An 11836-nucleotide genomic window follows, 5' to 3' on the forward strand; every position below is an offset into this window, starting at 1 on the left:
GGAAGCTAAATAGAGGTCTTGTTGCATGGAATCAAAAGTTATACCAACTCATACTACATACAATCCATTATTCATACACATTCCTCAAGAGGAACAAGCATAATATTTATTTCTTGCTGAAAGAGAAAGCAACGACATCTGAAAACCTTCAACATCAGCCTTGAATTTTTTCACTTCCGGGATAATTAGGTTCATTTCCCTGAATGCCAGAATCTCCTAACATCATGTCGAAACAAATGACAGTCAAAAAACAATATTTCTAAAAGATTGAACAAATATTTTGTGTTTCCAAACGATTGTTATACTATAAATTTGAAAGAGTTTCTACAAGTATATCTAGCCAGAAAACATAAACACTATAAAAACTAAGTATTATGTAGCTTAGTTTACCATTTATCTTTGAAGGAATATCGACATAGTGTGCCTTATCAAACTAGGAGTAGTAATAGGAGAGAAGGTTCTAGAATTCCTAATCCTACTCGGATTAGTATTCCTTGTAACATTAGAATATGTACTTTGTAATCCCTATATATAGGGCTCCTATTCTCAATAATATGATGATGATTCTCTCTTCAATCTCTCTCGATTTCTCTTTTCCTTAAACACGTTATCAGCACGAGCTTTAACCACAAAATCAAAAACCAAAAACCTGAAAATCTTCTTCATCACCACAGCTCCTAGCCCACGCTAGCCTCACCTACGCGCCCCTGCGCACGCATCCCTGCTGCCCCTGCAGCACTGCTGCATGTCTGCTGCCCCTGCAGCACCAACGTACACCAACTGCATCATTCTCCTTTCCTGTGCACGTCAGTCTGCTTGCAAGCCCCGAAACGTCTAGTTCGGAACCTCAGATCAAAATACTTTCTTCATCAAAGTTGTTCGTCTCTGTCTTTTCCATCTGATCTCCGAATTTCAGCCTTATCGGAGTTGTTTTGAGACCGGTACACCAATCGAAGTGCAAGCTGTTCAGAAGAGAATCTATTCCGAATTTCAACAAGTAAGTTTTTAAATTAAAGTTCCCGCTTTCAGAATTTAATTTCTCCTTGTTTTTCTTCGGGGACTTGCAACCTCCCTTCTTCTACATCCCACCTTTCTTATAATGTGGGTTCGATTCTTGAGAAAGCGGAATCGTGGGGATTCACGCAATTAACGAACTAAGAGCGTTCGTAAGACTGCGGACTAAGAGCGTCCGTAAGCATCGATTTAACGAACTAAGAGCGTTCGTAAGCTACGGACTAAGAGCGTTCGTGAGCATATATTTTGACCATTTAAACATCATTGTTTCGGTCTAATCCAAATATTCTTGGAAATCGATTTCTTGGTAGCATTAAGACTCAGAAATCTTATATTAGTTTTCGTGGAAGCATTGACTCCGAAAGTAATACGTTCTTGCTTTCCTTTCAGGATGTAAGCTTGAACGAGCTCGATTTTACTCCATTGGATTCTACGGGCACGGGATATTTATTTGCCTACAATCCAAGAGCCCTGTTCTAAAGGAACCGCTCAAGACTCACAAACTGAGATAGAAAATTCCAGGGCATTTACCCTGATGAAGCGCCACATGAAGATGGCCCTCCAGTTTGAGTACATGAATGAGGATAACGCTAACAACCTTTGGGTTGCGCCTAGTGAACGTTTTAGTAACATTCACAACTTTCCGAACATAGAAGCACGATGGAATAATATCTGCTTCACTATAACTTTGAAAGAGTTATGAAATATTGTTCGGAGGCTCTCTGCATCATATTATTTATGCATGCTTGTGGAAAAACACAAAATAACAAATTGATTGAGAAAACCCTAACATGACCATAGGAGTCATGACGTTAAGGGTATAGGGTTGGACACCATGGCGCCATTTTTGGCCATGATTGCACTATTCCAACGCCATTGGTTCTAGGGACCATATGTATTGTGTCAATACACCTCAATCAAGAGAGCATCCTCTTCATGGTATTTTATGGAGCACCTGATCAATGGTAATATATCGAGCTATAAAAGACTTTAAATCTGGCGATGAAGATAGAATGCCGCAGATTTTTATTTAGAATAGTCTTTTAATTTCCAAGAATTATGTAATGGCAATTATGCCTTAATCAATAAAATGACTTATTGGATTATCTCTTTTCCTCTAGGCGTACTCAATTAAGTATGATGTCTAGGAAAGTAATTGAGATTAGTGGTACTTAAGAGAGCTTTGCTCCACCGACATCTCTCTCTACTTCCCTGGTCATATTTAATTGGAATTACCGAACGAATTGAGTGACTACAATTTGTCTAATGTTTGATTTTACTTTGGATTAGATTATGGTCACGAAACTTTGATGTACTCATTGGCTATTATTAATAAAGTATCGATTTATTTTATCTCATGTCATGGACATATTTTTCGAACTTTATTACTTCAAAGATATAAGAGCCAATGGTTTTCATGTGGAAACACATTGTGAGAATGGACAAGAGTTCCTTTGCATCACCTCTAATGACTACGGACATAAACGAGTATTAGAGGAACTTATGTGTCGATCTAGTGGGTTGTATGCAACCACTATTCGAGTAATTGAATCCAATCATGTTATATGATTTATGGGATTCTGACACATATAGGCTTTGGCATGACCGTCTGAGACACCCAGGTCGTGATATGATGATCCGTATATTAAAGACTTCACACGGACATCTATTCTTCAGAACGAAGAGAAGTAAAAACCAAAAATTGGTTCGAGGAGATGCACCTGCGCCTCACGGCGCCAAGACTGTGCAAGACCGGCCACTTAGGGCCGGCGCCGTCTACCCCCTACGGCAACAACATGGCATTGACGCCATGGATCATTGTTTGACTCCTCCTTCTACTTCTAAAGTCAATTGTGACTTCATGGCCAAACCAAAATCCTCATTGGTTGTCTATAAAGCCCATCATTCGTTCTGCAAAGCCTACTCTTTAGCAAAATTAGGATCGAGACCATCCTATGCAAAGGACACTAAAGAAAATATACCATTCTTGCAAAGAATTCAAGGTGATATTTGTGGACCTATTCAACCACCATGCGGACCATTTCGATATTTTATGGTGTTGGTTGATGCATCGACACGCTGGTCACATGTCATGCTATTGTCCACTAGGAACGCTGCATTTGCTAAACTCCTAGCACAAATTATTAAGTTAAGGGCTCACCACCCTGATCATCTATTAAGTCTATAAGGTTAGACAATGCTGGGGAGTTTACATCAAAGACTTTTGATGATTATTGCATGTCCATTGGGATTGAAGTTGAACATCCAGTTCCTCATGTTCACACCCAAAATGGTCTCGCAGAAGCCGCCATTAAACGACTATAAATGGTCGCTAGGGCATTGGTAATGCGCACCAATCTCTCTATTTCTGCTTGGGGCTATGCAATATTGCATGCAGCTGTGCTTATTCGTTTGAGACCTACTGCCACTCAACCCTTTTTTTGCGTCCCAGATGGTGACTGGGTATGAGCCTAATGTCTCACACTTACGCATATTTGGGTGTGCAGTTTATGTGCCAATTGCGCCGCCACAGCGCACCAAAATGGGTCCTCAACGACGATCAGGCGTTTATGTTGGATATGACTCTCCAACTATTGTCCGCTACATAGAACCCTTGACAGGCGATCTCTACCGCAAGATTTGCGGATTGTCACTTCGATGAAACAGTCTTCCCGTCGTTAGGGGGAGATAAGAACATCAATGTTCAACAGGAACGACAGGAATTGTCGTGGTCTGTCCCCACTCTGTCTCATCTTGATCCCCGAACCGCACAGTCCGAAATTGAAGTGCGGAGAATTCTCGATCTTCAGAACGTAGCAGAATCGATGCCTGATGCGTTTTCTGATATCGCAAAAGTGACGAGATCACACATACCTGCTGCAAACGTGCCTGCAAGGATTGATGTCCAAAAAGTCAGAGGACATGACGCCATCTCAAGGGCAATTGAGCATGGCGCCAACGTCCCCTCTCACAGTGATGGTGACGTTGTGGCTAGGCCCATGGCTCCTGCCAGGAAGCGCGGGAGGCCTATAGGTTCGATGGATTCTCGCCCAAGAAAGAAAGCGAGTTTGGCACAAAATAATCCATTAATCATCGATGTGAATAATCCATCTCATGAGAATATTCCGGATTATGGTTATGTCCGAGAGACATCATTGGGGGACGCTCCAATGTCAGAATCAACTCCAGAGAATAGAGAGATCTCCATAAATTACACTAGTGTACATGAGATGATGGATAGAAATTCTATGGCGATTGATGATGCATTTGCATATCATATTGCAAAAGGAATTATAGAATATGATGATATCGAACCTCGCTCTGTTGAAGAATGTCAACGAAGAGCGGATTGGCCTAAATGGAAAGATGCGATCCAGGTTGAATTGGATTCACTAACAAAGAGACAGGTATTTGGGCCTATAACGCAGACACCCCCAGATGTAAAACCTGTTGGCCATAAATGGGTCTTTGTTAGAAAGCGTAATGAGAAAAATGAGGTGGTTAGATATAAAGCCCGCCTCGTGGACCAAGGTTTCTCACAACGCCCTGGAATCGACTACGAGGAGACATATTCTCCCGTAATGGACGTTATAACGTTCCGCTACCTTGTCAGTTTGGTAGTTTCCGAAAAACTTGACATGCAGCTTATGGATGTGGTTACAACATATCTCTATGGGGATCTAGATTCAGAGATATATATGAAGGTTCCAGATGGACTTCAATTACCCAAATCAAGTGGCTCGAAACCACGGAGCGCGTTTTCAATAAGATTAAAACGCTCACTATATGGATTAAAACAATCCGGACGGATGTGGTATAACCGTCTAAGTGACTACTTGATTGGGAAGGGATATATTAACAATGAAATATGCCCATGCGCGTTCATTAAAAGAACAAGTTCCGGATTTGCAATCGTAGCAGTTTATGTCGATGACATGAACCTAATTGGAACTCTAGATGAGTTGAAGGAAACTGCTAAATACTTGAAATCCGAATTTGAGATGAAAGATCTTGGGAAAACACGGTTTTGTCTCGGTTTAGAACTCGAGCACCGTAGTGATGGAATTTTGATCCATCAGTCTGCATATACTCAGAAAAGTCTAAGGCGCTTTCATGAAGATAAAGCAAAGCCTGTGAGTACTCCCATGATTGGTCGTAGTCTTGAGCCCGGAAAAGATCCGTTTCGTCCAAGGGATGAGGACGAAGAACCCTTAGAGGCCGAAATGCCCTATTTGAGTGCAATAGGCGCATTATTGTACTTAGCTCAATGCACAAGACCGGATATCTCATTCGCAGTGAACTTGTTAGCTCGACATAGCTCTGCGCCAACACGCCGCCATTGGATTGGTGTAAAGACCATCTTTCGATACCTAAGAGGTACGATTGATATGGGCCTATTTTATCCCTACAGAGAGAAGAGGAATGACGGAAGAATGGGATCGGACCCCATTAGGCATGGAGCCACCGTCCACCATGACAAAGTGGCCGGCCATATTGCCGCCAACGCCGCCACCAACACCAAGGGTGGCCGGCCTCACCCCATTCCCCTCCATCAAAACGACAATGATGTTTTGATGGGATTTGCTGATGCAGGGTACCTCTCTGACCCTCACAAAGGTCGCTCCCAAACGGGTTATGTCTTTACCATGGGAAGCACTGCGATATCTTGGAGGTCTACAAAGCAGACCCTTGTTGCTACTTCCTCAAATCATGCAGAGATTATTGCTCTACATGAAGCCGTGCGTGAATGCATATGGCTAAGGTCTATAATAAGACATATTCAAGGAAGTTGTGGTTTGAAGTCTACCACAGATAAACCTACATGCATTTATGAGGATAATGCAGCTTGTATTGAACAAATGAAGTTAGGTTTCATCAAGGGCGACAACACCAAGCATATATCGCCTAAGTTCTTTTATAATCAGCAACAACAATCACTTCTAAAGATTGAAGTGAATCAAATCCGATCAGAGGATAATGTAGCGGACTTATTCACTAAGTCGTTACCTAAATCCACCTTCGAGAAACATGTGAAGAGCATCGGATTGAGAAAGTTATCCGAACTCCCACGATTGTAGCAATCAGGGGGAGATATCGACATCAGGGGGAGTTATGATGTCTACATGTTCGATCTCGAAGAGTGAAGGACGTGTTGTGCTCTTTTTGTCCTTCGACCAGGGTTATTTTTATCCCACAGGGTTTTTGTTACCTGGCAAGGTTTTTAACGAGGCAACGGATGAAGCGTCACCACCAAGTTTGAAGCGGCACAAGGGGGAGTGTTGAAGGAATATCGACATAGTGTGCCTTATCAAACTAGGAGTAGTAATAGGAGAGAAGGTTCTAGAATTCCTAATCCTACTCGGATTAGTATTCCTTGTAACATTAGAATATGTACTTTGTAATCCCTATATATAGGGCTCCTATTCTCAATAATATGATGATGATTCTCTCTTCAATCTCTCTCGATTTCTCTTTTCCTTAAACACTGGGTACTGTTGGTGTACAACTTGATACCAACTTGGCTCGCAGGAGTCGCAGCTGCTGCTGAACTCTGAAGTTTGATGAAATATATGCTCTCTTGATGAAGTATTCGACAAGCTAATTTTAAGCATTATGATGAAAATAAAATTGTGATTAAACTATGCGATGTGGCAAGGAATGTCACAGGATCATGCAAATGAAATAAAGCATGATGGTAATAATCATGGTAGATATGTGACACTAGACTATAGATTAACCTCATATTTTGTTTTGAGCTTGGTCTGCCCCAGAGTATGTCAAAACAGGCCATCTTTTCATCCATAGTGATCTATGGAGTTTTGATGTGGTGCTGTATGAGATTCTCACAGGGAGGTGTGTCTTAGAAAAGACACCGACCAACAGCGGAGCAGAAGCTTCTTTATTGGGTCAAACAGTACCCTGCAGACAGTAAAAAGTTCAGCATGATAATAGATCCACTCCTGAGAGACCAGTATTCTATTAATGCAGCTCGGAAAACCGCCAAGTTGGCAGAAGCTGCCTGAACAAGAATGCAAAAGACCGGCCAACGATGAATCAGGTAGTAGAGATCTTGAAGCAAGCTATACTAGATTTACCAAAGGGTACCAACTCTGAAAATAACAATTTTGGGGCATCTGGGTCTATATTGGGTAAAAAGAACCCCAAGTTGAGGTGATATAAGAGAGAAGCCTGTGATCAAACGAAAACATTATTAATACTGTCAGCTGTGACTATGTTCTATTTAAATTTTTTAACAGGTTGAAATGGTTGGATAAGTTAGTTTTGTAAAAGTTCCAATTTTTGCAGACTTCAAATATTTTTACACCCTTCATATTGACCGAAGTTAGGGGTTTTGGTCCAACATGAGGGTGGTTTGATCACTACTCAGAGGGGGTGTCTCTACTACTTGAGGGGGTTCTAGTACAATTGGATGGTTATTATTTATACTTTTTGTTTTCCTGAGATTGACGCTATGAAAGTTTGAGCAAAGAATGCAGAAAAGGAGGGAGTGAAAAGAATGACAAAAGACTCGATCACTCATTAGAAAGGGTAGTTGATTTTATAAGGCTTTGATGATTTCACCACCTCAGTGTCAAATGATCTCTTAGAGCTACAATGTGAGCTCTCTTGTTTACTGGTTAGCGATGTATGAAACCTTGAAGAAACTACTGTACAATATACATCCGTTTTTAGTTGCTTGTCTTAGAAAGCAAAATTGCTATATTCTGTCACATTCACATATCCATTGTTATCTTACTTTAGAAGTCATGCATTCTACACTGAAAGAAGGTAAAAAGAAAAATAAAGAGCGAAATGCAGCTACAAACTGAAGAAAGAGAAGGCAAAGAAATCTCAAATCAAAAAACCTCCCATATCCTCGTTACTCTGGAGTAATAAAATCTCTGAAGTTTGAATCGTTCCTGACAAGTTAATGTATGGTAAGTCCAAGGCACTAAGAAATTTCAAGCTCAAAAAGCTTGTTGGATTCTACCAGATAGCTTTTTGTATGGAATCAAGAAACGCTATCATCTTCAAGTCACCAAAGTTGTTGGCACCCTTGCCTGTCAAGTAATTTACGTGAGAGCTGGAGAAGCACATTCCTTATGTTTGGAGGAAATGGTTGTAGTCTTGTAGTAAACAGGGTGCAGTTTTTTTTATTTATTTTTTTTTTTTTTATGACAGATTGGAAATTTATCGGGGATTTGTTTTGTAGAGCGCTAGAATAAACTTTCCAATACTTGTTAGGCACTGAATCGGATATTCCAGAAATTGCAGATATGAAGATAATGATTCTCTCTGCTCTAAATCCAATAAATAAATAAAAGAATGGCATGCCTAATATTGAAATGTTGGATTCTCATCTGGACTCAAGTTGAAATACTAAGAGACATGGATTATTATTATTATAGTGATCAAGTTAGATTGACATAAATGAAACTTCTGGAGAACAAGTTGAATAAAATGCACAAACATGATCAAGTTAGATTGGAATAGATCTGATTAATTGAAATGCTCCGGAATGGAACAATATATAATTGCAGCCAATTACTTTGAAATCAATCGAGAAAGATAGGTTTAAATTACAGCCAGAAAGATTAGGAAGCTAAATAGAGGTCTTGTTGCATGGAATCAAAAGTTATACCAACTCATACTACATACAATCCATTATTCATACACATTCCTCAAGAGGAACAAGCATAATATTTATTTCTTGCTGAAAGAGAAAGCAACGACATCTGAAAACCTTCAACATCAGCCTTGAATTTTTTCACTTCCGGGATAATTAGGTTCATTTCCCTGAATGCCAGAATCTCCTAACATCATGTCGAAACAAATGACAGTCAAAAAACAATATTTCTAAAAGATTGAACAAATATTTTGTGTTTCCAAACGATTGTAATACTATAAATTTGAAAGAGTTTCTACAAGTATATCTAGCCAGAAAACATAAACACTATAAAAACTAAGTATTATGTAGCTTAGTTTACCATTGATCTTTGAAGTCTCCTTTGCACTTTTGCCTTGTACACAGCGGTTTTGACATAAATCCAACCTTTTGCATTGTCCAGGAAGTTGAAATAAGCATATCTCCAAGAAGTCTTGAGCAGTAAACTGCCGCAGACCATCCAAAATCCAGTGACGAATCCCAGCACTACACTGATAAAAAATCCCAGGCTTATGAGACCATCATTATCATGTTCTTTGTTATCATCAGCTTGAGTTGCTCCATCTCGTGAGCAATTTGGTGTTAGCGGTGGTCCACAAAGTCCATCATTTCCCATATATTGAGAAGCATTAAAACCCTGAAGTTGGGTGCCTGATGGAATTCTTCCTGACAATTTGTTGTGTGATAAGTCCAAGACACTAAGAAAACTTAAGCTCGCAAAACTTGTAGGAATTTTACCAGATATCTGGTTTCTTGACAAATCAAGAGATTCCAACATCTTCATGTTACCAAAGTTTTCGGGAAGCTTTCCTGTCAAATAGTTTGTTGACAGATTCAGTGATTTCAACTCTATCATATTTGCTATACTTTGCGGAATTTCCCCCATCAAACAGTTTCTTGACATGTCAATGCTTCTCATACCAGCAAGATTTTCCCCAAACTCGATCTCTATTCCCTTCCACACGAGCTCGAGTATTAAATTAACTGGAATATCAATATAATCTTGAGCCAAAGCGGTTATGTTATTGAAGCAATGTGGCAAGCCTCCTGAAATATTGTTGTGAGAGAGGTCCAAAACATGAATGCCAGCTAGACTGCACAGGGAGAAGGGTATGATTCCATTAAACTCATTTGACCGTAAGCGTAGAATCACCAATTTTGGTAGGCTTTGGCCAATCCATGTTGGTATCTTTCCCGACAGGTTATTGTTGCCAAGGTCAACCACCCGTAATTCGGTACAGTTCTCGAAAGAAGGCAATTCTCCTGAAAAGTTGTTATCATGTAAACGCAATACCTGAATTCTCTGTAGATTGCCTAACGAGCTTGGTATTTTTCCAGATAATTTATTCTTTCCCAAATCCAACGCTTGCAATTCTTGATATTGCATCCAACAATTAGGAAGCTCCCCAGACAATAGGTTCTTAGAAATGTCAAGATACTGCAAATTTGGAGCCTGCGTTGCACATAAGGAAGACAAAGGTCCTGAAAACGTATTATTCGAGAGATACAGGCTTTGTAGCATAGGAGAAAATGATGGCAATGCGCCAGAGAATAGATTAGAAGACAAGCTGAGAGAAAGCAAGCTTGTCGATGACAGATTCGGTAGTTTCCCATGGATTTGGTTCATAGAGAGATATAAGTAATCCAAGCCAGAAAATAGATCCCAAACCTGGATAGGTAATGATCCTGATAGTCCAGCATTAGAGAGATCAAGCTCAGTAAGATTTGTCTGCGTTAGAATCCACTTGGGAAAAGCTGGGCCCACCTTGCAAGAGGACATGCCTAACCCATCAGTAAGTTGAAATGGTGGATTCCAATCAGAGCTCAGGTTGATAGAGAAACGATTACCAGAAATATACAAAATCTGTAAACGAGAGAGGTTCAAAAAGTGGGCTTCTGTTATGACACCACTCAAAGAATTCCCGGAGAGATCTAGCAATTCAAGGCTAGAGAGTTGCCCGACACTCTCGGGTAGAGACCCATTTACTTGATTGCTGTCAAGATATAAGTATCTTAATTTTGAAAAACGTGCCAAATCTGGCAACGACCCCCAAAACAGATTATCACTCAAGTCCAAGGTTTCAAGTGTGTTCTCAGCACAAGACAAGGTTTCAACAGAGTCTTCAATGTTTTCAGACAATTGGTTTTCAGCTAATCCCAACGACTCTAAGCTGCATAAGTTTTGAAAGCCTTTTGGTATCCCACCTTCAAAATCATTGGAGGAAAGATAAAGAGTGTGCAAATTAGAGAGGTTTCCAAGTTGGGGAGGAATAGGTCCACTGAAATTAGCATCTGCAAGTATGAGTTCTTTCAATTGACTCAAAGAGCCAATGAACTTGGGAATCATAGTTCCTTCAAAATCATTGGAGGAAAGATCAAGAGTGTGCAAATTAGAGAGGTTTCCAAGTTGGGGAGGAACAGGTCCACTGAAATTAGCTCTTCTGAGTCTTAGTTGTTTCAATTGACTCAAAGAGCCAATGAACTTGGGAATCATAGTTCCTTCAAAATCATTATAACTGAGATCCAAGTAATTTAGATATGGCAATTCAAGTAGTGAAGGACTAATTTCACCTCTTAAAGGAACTTCAGTATAATTGACATATACATCATATCTAAAGGAAAAATCAAGAGTGGTAACATGACCTGTTTGGTTGTTGCATTCTATTCCTCTCCACTTGCAGCAATCTTTCTCACTTTTCCAAGAGGCAAGAGCATTGGAGTCATCCACAAGGCCTTGTTTGAACCGGAGAAGAGCATGTCTTTCACTCTCCAAGCACATGATGTTGTTGGAGCTTCCAACACTTGAACAACAAACAGCAGAGGCAATGGCCAGGCACACAAGCCCAACCAAACCAGAATGCATAGACCCACCACTCATTATACTGAAAAACATGATTATGAAGATGATATGCAACCAAACCAAAGTGAAGTAATATATAGTTGAAGCAAAAGGATTTTGGAAACTACACATGTATAATCGTGGAAACAGCAATGGAGTTGCTTCATTGACTGACTTGATTGGCATAACTTGGAAATTGGTTTTTTCTTCATTGATTTTCTTTAGTCTCAGTCTCACAATATGACAGAAGATGACCCAGCACCACTTATATCATGTGGTTCGAATATGTTGTAGTTTTGTACAATCATTCTATGCTT

General features: G+C 40.0%; 1 protein-coding gene across 2 annotated transcripts; it reads right to left on the bottom strand.

Annotated features, from left to right (window-relative positions):
• Nucleotides 1-8514: 8514 nt before the first annotated feature.
• LOC133745180 (receptor-like protein EIX1) lies at nucleotides 8515-11836 on the bottom strand. Of its 2 annotated transcripts, XM_062173195.1 has the most exons (3): nucleotides 10350-11836; nucleotides 9003-10133; nucleotides 8515-8828 (listed from the first exon to the last, which is right to left on the bottom strand). In XM_062173195.1, exons 1-3 carry the CDS (start codon nucleotides 11703-11705, stop codon nucleotides 8697-8699), a joined length of 2619 nt encoding a protein of 872 aa, XP_062029179.1. In that variant the 5' UTR covers nucleotides 11706-11836; the 3' UTR covers nucleotides 8515-8696. The 2 variants fall into 2 exon arrangements, with proteins under 2 accessions (XP_062029179.1, XP_062029178.1); XM_062173194.1 differs by having other exon boundaries at nucleotides 9003-11836.

This window comes from Rosa rugosa, chromosome 4 (genome assembly GCF_958449725.1).
Source record: "Rosa rugosa chromosome 4, drRosRugo1.1, whole genome shotgun sequence".
NCBI lineage: Eukaryota > Viridiplantae > Streptophyta > Magnoliopsida > Rosales > Rosaceae > Rosa > Rosa rugosa.

What these genes read in the sequence shown, in the direction of transcription:
- LOC133745180 (XM_062173194.1), bottom strand. Translation starts at nt 11,705, where the DNA reads ATGCCAATCAAGTCAGTCAATGAAGCAACTCCATTGCTGTTTCCACGA. An exon ending in GGAGACTTCAAAGATCAATG is followed by an intron (nt 8,829 to 9,002) that starts GTAAACTAAGCT and finishes ACATGATGTTAG; the next exon opens with GAGATTCTGGCATTCAGGGA.